Source organism: Rhinolophus ferrumequinum, chromosome 11 (assembly GCF_004115265.2).
Source record: "Rhinolophus ferrumequinum isolate MPI-CBG mRhiFer1 chromosome 11, mRhiFer1_v1.p, whole genome shotgun sequence".
Taxonomy (NCBI): domain Eukaryota; kingdom Metazoa; phylum Chordata; class Mammalia; order Chiroptera; family Rhinolophidae; genus Rhinolophus; species Rhinolophus ferrumequinum.
The window spans coordinates 49,906,686-49,921,429 of record NC_046294.1 but is presented as its reverse complement, the minus strand read 5'-3'; the positions used below and the strand labels follow the sequence as shown (position 1 = coordinate 49,921,429).

At 51.4% G+C, this 14,744-nt stretch overlaps 1 protein-coding gene across 10 annotated transcripts in view; it reads right to left on the bottom strand.

Moving 5' to 3' along the window:
- The window catches only part of SLCO2B1 (solute carrier organic anion transporter family member 2B1), a 48,764-nt gene that overhangs the window by 28,753 nt on the left and 5,267 nt on the right, over nucleotides 1-14,744 (bottom strand). For 2 of the 10 annotated variants that reach the window (XM_033119899.1, XM_033119901.1), the window contains exons 1-6: nucleotides 11,677-11,871; nucleotides 6,579-6,709; nucleotides 5,227-5,364; nucleotides 3,589-3,751; nucleotides 1,616-1,849; nucleotides 1,261-1,359 (exon numbers count right to left, since the gene is read on the bottom strand). In XM_033119899.1, coding sequence (XP_032975790.1) covers nucleotides 1,261-1,359; nucleotides 1,616-1,849; nucleotides 3,589-3,751; nucleotides 5,227-5,364; nucleotides 6,579-6,709; nucleotides 11,677-11,716 — 805 coding nt within the window. In that variant the 5' untranslated portion in view covers nucleotides 11,717-11,871. The other 8 variants (XM_033119902.1, XM_033119909.1, XM_033119903.1 and 5 more) reach the window with 7 other exon arrangements.

Sequence of the window (14,744 nt, the reverse complement as noted above, 5' to 3'; positions counted from 1 at the left end):
TACCAGTCTGTGCCTGCAGTGGACACAATCCACCTACCCCATGAACTCCCCCAGAGAGAAAGAAGGACTATGTCCACAGGAATGTCATATCTGCCTGTGGAGGTAGTCACATCTGCAGGATGATGCCAACAGAATCAGAAAACGCACCTGCTTGCCCCGAGCTGGGGTGTGTCTGGGAAACCTAGGGGAGCCTTGACTCCCAAAAGAGTTATAACAAGAGCTCACACTTGGTTCCTGGGCCCAGCTTTCTAGAAGGAGAGGAGGCAGGGCAGGGCTGTTTCTAGTTACTCTTGCTCAGAGCTGCCCAGACCTGTCCTGGCTGGAGGCACCCTTGGGCAAAAGCCGGAGAACAAGAAGCGGAATCTGTACTACATATCCATCTATTCATATGTGTATCACCAGAGGCTTCTAGGGCTTTCTGGAAAATTTCCAGGTGAGAGATACGATTTCTGAGTAGCAGAAGGCAGAAGTCAAGGCAGCTCAGAGCTGCTTGGTAGGGCAGGCAGGCAGTTGAGACGCCACAGTGACCTGTTCTAAAAGGATCCCTCTTACACTCCAGTAGGCCACCAGGGCACCAGGACCCCCCTCCAAACTCCTCCCTCCTGGCTGCCTTCATACCAAGCTTCAGTTTCACTCTTTGCCCCACTCTGACCACTACCTGGATCAGAGACCACTGTTCCCCAAATGGTGCCCGCAGCACAGGTTCCCAGACTCTGAGGTGGCCAGAACCAGAAGGGTCCTTAGAGGTCACCCAGTAAATTTCTCATCGGAGAAAAGCTCAAGGGGACTGAGTCCTGCTCCCAAAGTTCTCTCTGCCATGCCAGTGTCCTTCCTGTTTCACTAGGGTCTTGTTCCCCCTAAAGATGGGCGCTCCCTACGGGCCAAGAGAGTATGTGCCCCTCTCTGTCCACAGCATATCTGAACACGGGGCTGAGGGCCTGGGAGACTCAGAGATAAAACAGGTAAAGACTCATAATAATAGCAGTGACGACAACCACAGCTCCTTATCTGATGGCGCTTTATAGCTTAGCTCCATCACCGCACTGGATTCTGGTTGTGGCTTTGGGAGGTGGACAGGACAGAGATTATCTCAAAGATGAGAAAGCTAAGGCTCAGAGAGGTTAAGAGGCATGTCCAAGGTCAGTGGGATTGCTGGGGTCTGAACCTGGGCCCCCTGGCTCAGTGTCTCCTATAAGACCTGTGGTCACTCAGCTAATATCTGTGTGCCCCTGGGGACAACTGTGTGTTCTTAAGGCTCACCTTCTGGCATCCGGTCAATGTCCACATAAAGGCGCAGCATGACACCACCCAGCCCAAAAGCCAAACCTGGCCCCATCAGTGTCACTGCAAACAGGATCCCTGTAACATAAAGGCTGGGTTAGTCCTCGCTGACCCCGGTTTCCTCCATAGGTCAGTGCCTGCCCAATGGGCCCGGGGCAGCCTGTCTCTCATGGTTGGGCCTGGGAAACTCTCCAGAGCTTCTCTGGCTCTTTACCGGTCACATGGGACGAGGTCAGGGACCCATGCCCGGCCACCCCCTCTCACTTGCAGCCTCTCATCCTCCTATCTGAGCCCAGCCCTCCCTCAGAGGCCAAGGGGTGGGACCAGTCCTCACCAAGGTAGAGAGGAGAGTTGTTGCTGTGGGCAAAGTCATCGATGTAGGAGATACCGAACGGCTGGATGGGCACACCACCCACGCCGAGCAGGGTCTGTGCCACAAACATTATCCCCACCACGGCCAGGTGCTTGGCCTCCTTGTGACTTGAGCAGTTGCTGCTGGAGGAGGCTGGGGCCGGGACCAAGGTGGTGGGAAGGCACAGGGAAGCCTTGAAATCCTGTGACATGTTCCCTGAGAGATGGTAAAACATATTATGACCGTAGCCAAAACTTTTATATAGCACTTCCTGGATGCAAGGTACTATTCTAAGTGCTTGTGTATTTAAATCATTTGACCCTGCCCCCCTTCGCCCCCACCCCCAGAACAAACCTAGGGGATGGGTGCTCGCATGACTCTTATTTCACAGATGAGGAGACTGTGCTCAGACAGCAACTAGCAAAGGTTACAGCCAGGTCTGGAACCTACACCACCCTATGCCACCTTTCTGAGCAGAGGTACATGGAAGTGCCATGGCAACATGGCAATGGTGGCTCTTGGGTGGGGTGGGGCTGTCAAAGGAGGTCAAGTTTGAACTGAGTCCAGAAGAACAAACAAGATTTTCCAGAAAAAGAAGGTGGGGAGAGCTGGTCCAGGGAGCGTTTACAGTACATGTAAACAAAGGGGCTTGAGAAGGTCAGCGCGCCTGCCACACACAGTGTGACGGGCGAGGTCAGGGCCGAAGGCAGGGCTGGCAGGGGATGGGTGCTGGGGCTGGCCTGGGGGGGCTCTAGTGCCCTCGGCTTTCATTCTGGGGAGGGTGCGGTGTCCGCTTGGGACACAGAGGCAGAGTGCAGTAGAAGGGTATTTCTTAATTTAGTACCAGATGTTTGTTCCCTGTAGCTCACCAATATTTGGTGAGCAAACTTAGGGAGACCCTCACGCTATTATTATCCCAAGTGTGGGTCTAGAGGAGGCCTACTCTGTGCGGCCCGCCCAGCCCTTTCCGGGAGCCGGGACTCTGAGGCAAAGCTGGGTGAACCAAGGTCACGGACACAGACCGGCAACTGAGACTGCCTGGGCTGTGAGATTTTTCCATCCCTCTGGGCCTCAGTTTCCTCATCTCTCAAGAGTCTCCTAGAATGGAAGTTCTATAGAAATACGGAATTCAGAAAAGAATAATTCAGAGCAGGGGTTCTAGGGCCAGGCTACCGGGGTCTATCATAGCTCTATTAGCTGTGGGCCTTGGGGAAGTCCCTCCTTTTCTAAGCCTCAGTTTCCTCACTTGTAACATAGGATAACGATGGCACCCGCACGTAAGGTTGTAAACATGAAGAGTCATGAGTGGTGGGTGGATGGATGGATGGGTAAATGGGTAGATGGGAGAAAAAGGAATGAAGCAAATTCTCAGGCTGCTTGGGTGATTATCTAAGGGACAGGTATCCATCTGTTAAGTAGGCCCTGAACAAAAATCCCACTGAGCTGAACAGGGCCTGCTGCACTATCCCCGTCTAAAATTCTTTCATTTTTTAATTTATTCATTCCCTCATTCATTCTGTCTTTCATCAGTATCTTGGCTTCTTGGGAGGATTGAATGCATTAATACACGTAAAGTGCTTAGAACAGTGTCTGGGGCGTAGTAGTGGTACGTGATACTGTGATTCCACAAATATTTCCTGCGGACTTATTACTGCCAGGCCCCAAAGGAGGCTGGGTTGTAAATTCACCCCCACCTCAAAAAAAGCAGCGACACAGAAGCAGGCCCTCACCAAAATTGGCCCAGAGAGCCTCACCCCAGGACTCCCCGCTACGCCACTCCTCAGAACTGCCAGAGGGACCCACCCAGGCTGGGACTGAGGGAGGCAGTGGGGATGGGGTGGGAGGACCAGCATGTATCCTGGGAGGCTGGGCCGATGCAGATCTGGGGAGAGGCCCTGGTTCACAATAATGCCACTTCTCATGTCCACCTCCAGCCCAGTCGCTCCTGCTCTTACCAGAGCTGGTGCCATCATAGCGGTATGGCTCCGAGATGAAGTGTGGGAGACTCATGAGCAGGCCTGCCAGGGCCACGAGGAGTGCCCCACAGCCGATCAGTCGGGGCCGGTGTACCCGGATGCCAAAATAACTCACAAACACAATCAGGGCTGTGTTTCCCACCTGCAAAAGGACAAGGGGACCCATTAAAATGAAGCAGAGGCCAGGGCTGGAGGCCTGCACCATCCTTCCTCTATTGACAACCTCAGTGCTTTCGTGTATATAATGGACTAGCTGGCTGAATAAGAATCCCCGGGGTCCCTCTCATACATTCAGATTCTGGGTCCTCCTAGGAAGGGCCCCAGTGCCCCGTTAGGGGAGAGAAATGAGGGCAGAGTGGACAAGGCTAGAAATTCAATTTCATTCTGGAACACTGGTTGGACCCCATATTGGGACATGAAGGGGGGCAGTCAAGGAAAGGGGTTTTGAGTTTCTGGGACATCATGAATGAGAGAAACAAATAAAGAAAATTTAAGGCCAGAGGACTATGGCTTAGAACTCTGAGCCTTAGCATCAAAATCCTAGGATGTGGGGACTTGAGAGCTTGCAGGGAAGGAGAAGCCTGTGCCGTCAGAAGCTGGGGTGTGCACCCTGTTCCGCTGCTTACTGGCTGGTGACGGTGGGCGAGGTCCTCACCCCCTGAACCCTAGGTTCCTTGCTGGTAGAGTGGGGGCAGTATCAGCAGAGGGTGGGTGGGAAAGACTGACCCTGGGAAGGACAGCCACTCTCCGTTTTATAGATGGGACACCAAGGTCCAGAGACAGAGAGTGACTAGCCCAAGGCCCCAGAGCTGGGTGATCACGCTTCCTTTTCACCTCTGAGATCTGGAGGTGGGGTCTGAAGACTGGGGACTCTGTGTAGCGAGCAGGCTCTGGGGTTGGAAGAACGTGACACATCACCCAGTGGGGAGAGAAGTTCACAAACATCTCCTGGGGCGGGGAAGAGAGAGTGTGTTCTCTGGACAGTGACTTTCTCCAAACATCTGGTGGGGGAGGTGCTGTGCACAGCTGGACTCTGATCTCCAAACCGCCCAGAGCAGTTTGTCCACTCTTCCCTGTTTGGTGGCTGGCCCCAGAGGCAGGGGCCTGTAGATCCCAGGGCAACTCTGAAGACGACACTCCATGCCATGCTATCACTCCCTCTCCAACTACCTCAAGGTCCCAAATTCTGCCTTTGATCTAATTTAAACCTTTTTTCATTGCTGTTGAAGTGACTTCCTCTGATTCCTTCCTGGAACAGACATTAGCCAGGTGCCCCAAAAGGAAAAGCAACCAAAGGGAGAGTGGGTAGATATGGAAAGCCTGGCTAGCTTTAAAATACCCCACACCCCCCATTAAAGTGCCCCAAGGACAGCAGTGCCAGTGCTGTGATTTTACAGGGAGGGCGAGGTCGCCTTGTTAGGCCTAACACGTGGCTTGTGGGTTTATGAGCCAAGAAGGAGCTGGCTAAGAAGGTTTGGGAGGGAGCTGTAATGGGGTTGCCTGCAGGCTCTGGGAGGGGAAGGGTTTATGTTGGGGTAGTGAGAGAGGAGGACCAGGGGGAGCTGGGGTTGCTGTTTCCCTCAGTGCCCACCCCAGAAGCTGAGCCAGGGACAGTACCTCATTGAAGGCAGCCAGTAGCCCAGAGGTCTGGCTGGAAAGGCCGAAGCGCTTCTCCACGGTGGAGATGGAGCTCTTGAGGTAGCCTGAGATCATGAGCTGCGCCAGCTGCAGCAGGCTGTGGCACAGGACGAAGAACTGCCGGACAGGGGCCACAGTGATGGCAGAGGGCAGAGGGCCAGGGAGACAGCCGGGGGCGGTGGTGGGGGGGTGTTGTGGAGAGACAGAGTCAGAGTTGAGGAAAGAGGGAGAGTGAGGAGTAAGGCCACGAGAGAAACAAGGAATAGAGATGGGGAAACAGAATTAGGGGGGACGGACACATAGGAAGAGAGTAAGGGAGGAGAGTCAAGAATGAGAGAGACAGAGACAGAAAGAATTATTGGAGTAGTCACAGCTTCTCACACAGACCTAAAAACTAGAAAAGCTGTCCCGGGTACAACTCTGGTGCCTGAGGGCTACTCAAAACCTACCTGACTGAGAGCAGGGCCTTCATGGGACCAAGAATGGTGGGAGCACCCCCTGACCCTCAGAGCTCCCCTGGAGCTGGCCTGGACCTTCCTGCCTCTTCCACCACGCTCATCTTTCTCCAGGAGGCTATCCCATAGCCTTCTCCACCCCGCCCCTCCCCTCACCCCTGCATCCCATCCTTCCCTAGAGCTCTCCTAAGAGACCACCTATACATACCGAATCCCCGAGCTGCCTACCCGCCCCCCAGACCCACCCCAAACATCCTGTCCTGCTTCCTAAAAATCAGCAGAATTCCTAAAAGAAAAACTAGCCTTAAAGAATTAAAAAACAGGAGTTTTATGTCTAAATAACATTTTATGAACCAAATAACATTCATTCTGTTCTTCCAAGTCATGGTTTCCTCGTATACAATGAGGAAAATTCCCTACCCCCCAGGGTCACTGTGAGAACTAAATAAAATTATGTGGGAATAGCATTTGACACATGGCCTCGCATGCTGTAGGGACCAGTGGGTGCTTTGATGTTGAGGGCTGTCCTTGGTGGAGCCAGAACTCCCTGGTATTCACACAGGTTCAGGATTCTCGGGGTCTTTTCTTTCCCCCTAGGGAAATGAGCGGTAGGGAGACTGGTCGCCCACTGCCACAGAGTAGTTCTTCTTTCGTCTCTAAAAGGAGAGAACAAGTGCTAGGCATCTTCCATGTGCCCAAAACCATGCTAAGTACTTTCGTAGGTCATCCCTTTGATATCACAGCCACCCATTCTACAGGTGAGGAAACTGAGGCTCAGAAAGGCAGCAATTTGCTTGGTATGACACAGCCAGTGAGTGGCAGAGCCTGCTCTGCCAGGCTTGGATGGCCCTGTAGCTGCCAAGCCCCAAGAGGTACCTTGATGCTGTGGAACACACTTGGCTTCAAGTCCTGAGAGTCTGGGCTGGCTTTGCCTCCAGGTGTGTCTTCTGTGCCCGTCATGGCCATGGTGTCCTTGTCTGGCATCTGGGGCTCTTCACCCACTGGCCCTGTGGGATAGATACCCAGTGGGTAAGAGCGGAGATAGAACCCCAGAGAATGACCCTGACCCAGGTAGGCCATGGTGTTTCAGGGGTTGGTGAGAATCTGAGAGTCGAAGTACCTTCAAGCCTTTCTGAGTCCCAGGTGCTGGAAGGGCCCTTCCTAAAAGAGGGTGCATGCGTGCTCCTTGTGCCCACACTGGCCAGATCCTGACTAGGGCCACCGATTTTACACCTTCATTCCGTTCCCAGCATAAATCTGCCTCCTAGGGAGAAGCTGCTGACCCTGTCACACAACCTTTGAGCAGTGGCCCCAGTGGTAGGGACACACAGTGTCAGCCTCCCTTGGGCTTACAGCTGTGAGACATCAGTGCTCCTGGAGGCCGAGTCTTGGTCTGGGTCTGTCTTGCTTAGGATCAGACATCTGGGGCTGCGTGCAGGGTCAAGGCTTGGTCCATGGTCAGGGTATAAAGGCTTTTCCTAGAGGTAGTTTGGAACAGATACCAACACCCCCATAGGGCGTCACCCTGTGTGTAATTACAAAGCTCACCAGTCCCATCTCCAAATCCCACATCAGACCATGTTGCTGATTGGTGCAGAAAGGGCCCTCACAGGTCATCCCATTTACCCCCGTCCCCGAGACAGTAAACTGAGGCCCCAAGTGGGGGAATGACTCAGGAGGCAGAAATGTGTAGAACCTGGCCCCTGGCCCCATTACACATGTCAGTTTTCTCCCATGGCCACCATGGGAACCATGTCACCATCCCACTCACTATAGTGAGAGGAAAGCTGAGCCCCTTCCAAGGCATCTCCTAATGTCTCCTGACGTTTAATCTCAGCGAGGAACTGGAAGTCCAGCCTTGGGGGACTCCACCCCTCCCCTTAGATGGAAGCCACCTGTGCCTCATGACAGCACAGGCCTTGCCCGCCTCCTGGGGCCCCACTTCCTGCGGAAGCCTCCTCCATTGTTTCATATGCCTCTTAACCTGGCAGGAGTTTCCTCTCATTCAACAAGCTCCTTCTGGAGGCTGAAAACTGACCTGAGGACACCTCTGACCAGATTGGGGGCTGGGGACTCTCCATTTCCAGACCTGGGAGGCAAACTCAGGAGAGGGCTACACAGGCCTGGGAAGTGCCATAAGCAGAGGTTCTGTGCTCCTCACCCTAGGTACCTGGAAACCTGAGGAATTTTTTAAAAATTGAGACATAATTCGCATACCATAAAATCCACCCTTTTAAAGTACACAATTCAGTGGTGTTTAGTATGGTCCAAAGTTATACACCATGTCCACGACCTAATTCCAGGGCATTTTCATTACCCCAATAAGAAATCCCACACCTGTTAGCAGTCATTCCCCCATTCTTCCCTCCCCCAGCTCCTGGTGACCACTATTCTATTTTCTAGCTCTCTGGCCTATTTCAAATGTTTCATATAAATTCATACAAATGAAATCATAAAATATGTGGTCTTTTGTGACTGGTTTCTTTCACTTAGTATAGTGTTTCAAGGTTCATCGTGTTATATCATACATCAGTACTTCATTCCTTTTGATGGCTGAATAATATTCCACTGTGTGGGTATATATCACATTTTGTTTATTCAGTCATCCAATGATAGACATTTGAGTTGATTCAGGTATTGTGAACATTCATGTACAAATTTTTACAGAGACATACGTTCTCAATTCTCTTGGGTATATCGCCAGGCGTGGAATTCCTGGGTAATATGATAACTCTGTTTAACTTTCTGAGGAACTGCCAGACTGTTTTCCCAAGTGGCTGCATCCTTTCGTGCTCCTGCCAACAAAGTATGATGGTTCTAGTTTCTCCGCATTCTTACTGATATTTATTGTTGTCTGTTTTTTTTTTTATTAAAGCCATCCTCGTGGGTGTGAAATGATACCTCATTGTGGTTTTGATTTGCATCTCCCTAATGACTAATGATGTTGAGCATCTTTTCATGTGGTTTTTAGCCATTTGTGTATCTTCTTTGGAGAAATGTCTGTTTAAAAAGCTAAAGGACAATTTTTGTAAACAGTGCCTCCGATAAGGGGCTAATATCTAAAATATACAAAGAACTCATACAACTCAATGACAAAAAAACAAATAACCCAATTGAAAAATGGGCAGAGGACCTGAAGAGACATTTCTCCAAAGAAGACATACAAATGGCAAATAGACATATGAAAAAATTCTCAACATCACTAATCAACAGAGAAATGCAAATAAAAATCACAATGAGATATCAACTCACCCCAGTCAGAATGGCTATCATCAACAAGACAAATAGTAACAAGTGTTGGAGAGGCTGTGGAGAAAAAGGAACCCTCATACACTGTTGGTGGGAATGCAGACTGGTGCAGCCACTATGGAAGACAGTGTGGAGGTTCCTCAAAAAATTAAGAATAGAATTACCATATGACCCAGCAATCCCTCTCCTGGGCATCTACCCAAAAAATCTGAAAACATTTATCCATAAAGACAAGTGTGCTCCAAATGTTCATTGCAGCTTTATTTACAGTGGCCAAGACATGGAAACAACCAAAATGTTCTTCGATAGATGAATGGATAAAGAAGTTGTGGTATATATACACAATGGAATACTATTCGGCGGTAAGAAAAGATGAAATAGGACCATTCGTGACAATATGGATGGATCTTGAGATTATAAGGCTAAGCGAAATAAGTCAGACAGAAAAAGTAGAGAACCACATGATTTCACTGATATGTGGTATATAAAACTGAAAACAACAAAAGAACAAGACAAACAAATGAAGGAACAAAAACTCATAGACAGAGACAATAGTTTAGGGGTTACCAGAGCGTAAGGGGGGAGGGGGACTCTAGAAGAGGGTAAACGGGGTCTAATACATGGTGATGGAAAGAGAACTGACTCTGGGTGGTGAACACACAATATGAGATATAGATGATGCATTACAGAATTGTACACCTGAAATCTATGTAACTTGACTAAAAACTGTCACCCCAATAAACTTTAAATTAAAAAAAAGAAAACCTAGAGGAGTTGACTGAGGAAATGAAAGTGTGTTGGCTGGGGAGGAACCCCTTTGGGGGACATAAATACTCAGAGGAAAAAGGAGATATTGAAACAAAAGTGACACCTGACAGGGAAGAGATTAGGGGTTGGCTTAGTGAAGAGTAGGGGGCACCCTGCAGAGGTCAACTGAAGGAGAAGAGGAGGTGAGGGGCTTCCAAGCAGACACCCAGAGGGGATGATGGGACCATTTGTAGGCTCTAGTTTCTCTCACCAGCAGAGACGGGTCACATTCTCCGCCGAGGTGCACGCTCTACATGCTCGTGAAAGCTCTCCAGAACTCCATGTTTTTGGTGCTTTCATTATCTCTACACTTCTGATGAGCGTGCCAAGGCTCAGAGGTAACTAGGTCTGCCGGTTGACATTGGTGCGAGGACTCAAGCGCAGGCGTTAACCTCAACGTTACTTGATGCCCCTTGTACAGGTTTGCTGAGGGGAACAAGCACAGTGCTCTTTTCTGTCTTAGCCCAACCAAGCCTAGCCAGGCCACCTGGAAGGCAGCAGAACCCACCAACCAAGGGGCCTGGCCAGCCAGGCGATGGGGCTGGAGCTGAGGCTGGGAGGGCCGAAGTCACTGACCTGGAGCCCCAGCTCTGAAAAAAACGCAGGGGATGGATGAGGGAGAGGAAGAGAAGGTCAATGGACCAGCTCAGAACCTCCACATCCCTATGGTCAGTCCACAGCCTGAGCTCTGAGCAGAAGAGGGAAGCACTGGCCCTGACCCCCTGGGTTCTAAGAGGAGCCATCAGTCAGTGCTTTGGGTGGTCAGTCGGTCAATGAACGGGGCTGGCCAGTCAGGTTGTCCTCTGAGCCCTTCCTGAGGCTTCTTGAGAGGCTGGCAGCAAATAGTCCAACTCCCTGATAGAGGACAGAACTCCCATTAGAAGGAGGGTCCTGCCTCCTGGGCTGTGTGTCCTTATGTGACATCTCTGCGGTGTCAGATATTCACGTAGGCACACTAATGTCCATCCGCCGACAAGCCATTGGTCTAGCTTGTCTTTCAGGAGACTTGTCTGTTTGGGCTGTCAGCCCGCTACCTGCCTGCAGCTGCTCAGCGAGCTGGTCAGATTGTCGTCCTGAAACTCTGTCAGCTAGAGACCTTATTTGCCAGTTCAGTCAGACTTCAGAGGTGCTCAGGGCAGAGGGTCTGCCTCCAGCTACCCCTTTCACGGGCAGGAATTGGCATTCTTCACACCAACTGAGTCCAAGGTGATGAGGGCCAAGGTTTCAGAGAACAGCCTGAGACGGGGGGCTGCCCTTCCTACCTGCTCTTTGCTGGAAAGACTTGAGGTCCTGCCTTCTCCACCGCCTCCCAGTTGCTAACAGCGAATTCCAGGCAGGTTTCCAAGTCCTCAGACCTGGGTCTGAACCCCAGCCCCACCACCACTGGCTGGCTATGTGAGCCTAGATAAGCCCCTTCATCTTTCTGAGCCTGTTTCCGCATCTGTGAGGTGAGGATACAGCATCTGGCCCAAGGCGCTAAGGTATTACAGGCGCCTGGCCCAAGTTTGGCACACAGCAGGCCCCACTGAGGACCACTGTCCTCCCCTTTCCTGATAACCTTCAATTGTCTCCGAGACCACAGGCCCACCTGACCCCATCCCCTTCCACGCATACCTGGCTCCTCCAAGTTCACACCATCTCAGGATTAGCTCTCCCCCTCGCAGCCAAGTCAATCACAAGACCTGAGGACCTAGACCCCTTCCCTCCATGCACACTCACTAACTTTGGAGGCAACCACCCAGGTTTGAATCCCCAGTGGCAATCCTGCTGCGTGGCTTGGACCAGTGACCCTGTGGCCTCCTCATCCACAGTGTAGGCATAAGGACCCCTACTTCCCATTGCAGACAGCGTCCCCTGGGGACAGGCCCTTCTACCCCACAGTCAGCCTGGACACTAAAAGCGCAAAACCACACCTTACCGTCCACATGAACTTGACTTTGACATTCCACTGTCTTCATTAGCGTTTTTCCGTCTTACTCTCCCCAGACTGACCAGACCAAACCTATGGCTTGACCACTTTAGTACAGGAACTTCCTGAATGACCGATCGTCTTTTCAAAGGAAACCATCAACAGAGTGTGTACCTTCAAATTCTTTGAACCTCTCCCCTCAAAATCCTTACCTTGCTGTTTCCACCTACAAATCCTGGACTACAAATCCCGGATCATGACTCTTACCCAATCCTAGTCAAACTCCCCTCACCCACCTTCCTGCTTACGCTAAAGGAAGGACAGCCTTAAAACAAACTTCCAATTCTCAACAAATGTTGACCTTTCCTCCTACTCTGAGACACTGCCAAAGCTTTGCGAAGTGGTGCCCTTCTTTATCTGGTAAACAATACACTGCATCCTATCAACAGGTTGTGTCAGTAATGCGTGGGGAGCCAGTACAGACGTGGCGCATAGCAAATGTTGAATGAACTTTGTTTTCTTCTCAGTCAGGCAGCCAGTCTTTCTGTCAGCTATCTGTCTGGGCACAAAAACCCCGCCAGCCTCCATACTTGTCTGTGACAGCAAGGAGCATCATCACTTTCAGAACCTGAGAATCGGAGAAAGTTCAACCTCAAGGGCTGGGAAGGTGGGGTCTGGGAGACCCAGCTCTCTGGCTCCCCAACCCGCCTACAGGAAGTAGCCCAGGTGAAGGAGCTTGTCCCAAGGGTTACCATAATCCAGCAACACTATGCTGGGCTGGGCTGGGTTGGACTGGGCCAAGCACACTCACCCATCCTCCTAGCAACCCTTTGAGCTGGCTACTGTGACTCTATAACACAGATGAAGAAACTGAAGCACAGAGAGGAGAGGTGATTTATCCAGGATCCTGGGGCTGGTAAATGGAAAAGCCTGGGCTGGAACCCAGATCTGTCTGACTCCTGAGCCCCCAACAACCACAAGTTGGCTGCAATGATGACCTTAGAACGAATGCAAAAATAATCCCCGTGTAGCCATTTCTTATCTCATCCTGGCTTCCCTCGTGTGAGTGATCAAAGGTGGTTGTATGGGAACAGTCTGTCATTCTTCCAGCTGATTTTGTAGCTAGTCACTTAGTCAGTCAGTTCATTAGTCAGTCAACAACACCCTCTTCTGAGGGCCTCAGAGAGCACCGTCAGGGCAAGGCTGGAAAGAGAAATGTGGTGAGAAGTGCATGTGGGCCCCAGTCCTGGGGACCTGGGTATGGTAGGAATTTGGGACTCACACGAAGGCCCAGATTTGAACCTCTAGGTGGGGCATGCTGAGAAATGCTGAGAGTTCTCACATCCTGACGACGGAGGAGGAGGTCTTGGATCAAGGGGGCACAAGGCAGACACTTTCTCTCCAGAATGTTCCAGCCTGCCTCTCAGCAGAGAGAGCAAGATGTAGGATGACTTAGACCTGGTGTGGCCTTGGGCCAGCAATTAGACCTCTCCTGAGCCTCTGTGAAATAGGATAAGTGCCTTGTCTCTCAAGCCTGTGTGAGGGTCACACAGGATAACATCCTTTGTCAACTCCAAGATGCTTCACAAGTGCCAGTTTTGTCAGTCTTTACCCCAGACTCACCAGGGAGTCTATTTCCAGGTCTGGCCACCAGGCCTCAGAATAACTTATTTTCCTTCCTGTAAGAGACTCAGCCCTGACATTCTCTCTCACCTCCTCCTGATCCCTAAAGACACACAGACCCCTCTGGATGCTGTCCCTCTGCTGTCTCTTCTCTTCCCTCCTCACCCCATCCCCACTAGCTGCATCCCAAGAGCTTTTGGGTTTTTTTTCCTAATAATTGTCCTGTGCAAAACAAGGAAAGGCCTCCCACCTACTCACCACACACACGTTACCAGGTCCATCAAAGGAACGGGCAGAGACAGACAATAAGGCAGCAGTCCCCCGGGGAGGCCCTGGCCTGGGTGCAGCTGTGAGGGCTGTGCAGCACGCGGGGAATGGCGCCCTCTGGAGTTGTGCACGGCACAGCAGTCCTGCCTGGGGGCACATCTAACTCCTAGACATTTTTTGAGAGCTTCCCTAATACAGGCTCGCTGAGTATTTTTACGTTAGTTGCCAGCATTTAAAAATCAGAAAATTTCACATAAAACTCCAGATTTTTGTTTTTTCTTGGAAGATTAGCAGATCTGGCAACACTGGGCCTGCACTCACATGTGGCAACACTCAGCTTGTCCAAGCTACAGGGCCTGCGCATGGCAGTTTGCCCTGTTGGAGCCTCTTTGGGGGTACCCGCCTATCTTGCTCCATGGACCCTCTTTAGCTGCCTGGGTGGTTCCCTGTCTGTGATCCCATAGCAACACTGGGCCTGGGGAATCCATTGGACAGAAAGCTGAGCTGGGTTAACCCTTTGAGGGGTGAGGAAACAGGGCCAGAGAGGGCCATGATTTGTCCAGGGTCACCATGGCGGGGACAGAGCTGGTCTCTGCTGGTTTAAGAGAATAAAAATTCATTCCACACACACTGACAGCTCCCTGAAGCAGGCCACTGGGGACACAGAGGCAAGAAGCCCCAGTCCCTGCCCTCGGGGAGCTCCCAGTGTGTGCATGTATGCGTGGGGGAGGGGGGCGCAGCAGACATCTAACACAGAATCACTGATATGACACAAGGAGTTTCAAGGCTTTAGAAACATAGCACAGAGGCCCTAGCCTAGGTTGGAAGGTTCTGGAAGGCTTCCTGGAGGAAGAAACATCAGAGACAAGGGCAGAAATATGAAGTGCAACGACTGCTTGGGGAACAAATAGTCTGGCAAGGCTGGACCTCTGGGGTCAAGGCAGGGAGGTGAGGCTGGAGTGGTTGGAGGGGCCAAGCGGAAAGGCTGGACCTTGTCCTGAGCCTGGTGAGGAGATCTGATTTGGCCTCCTGGGAAGACCTCTGTGCCTGTGGGAGCAGAGTGGAGAGGTGAGGCGGCAAGCGAGAACCAGGGAGACGTCACGAGTGGGGTCCAGGGGAGCATGTGGGCATGAGACTGGGCCGAGCAGTGGCAGCTGGAGTGATGAGCAGACGCACCACAGTGAGGA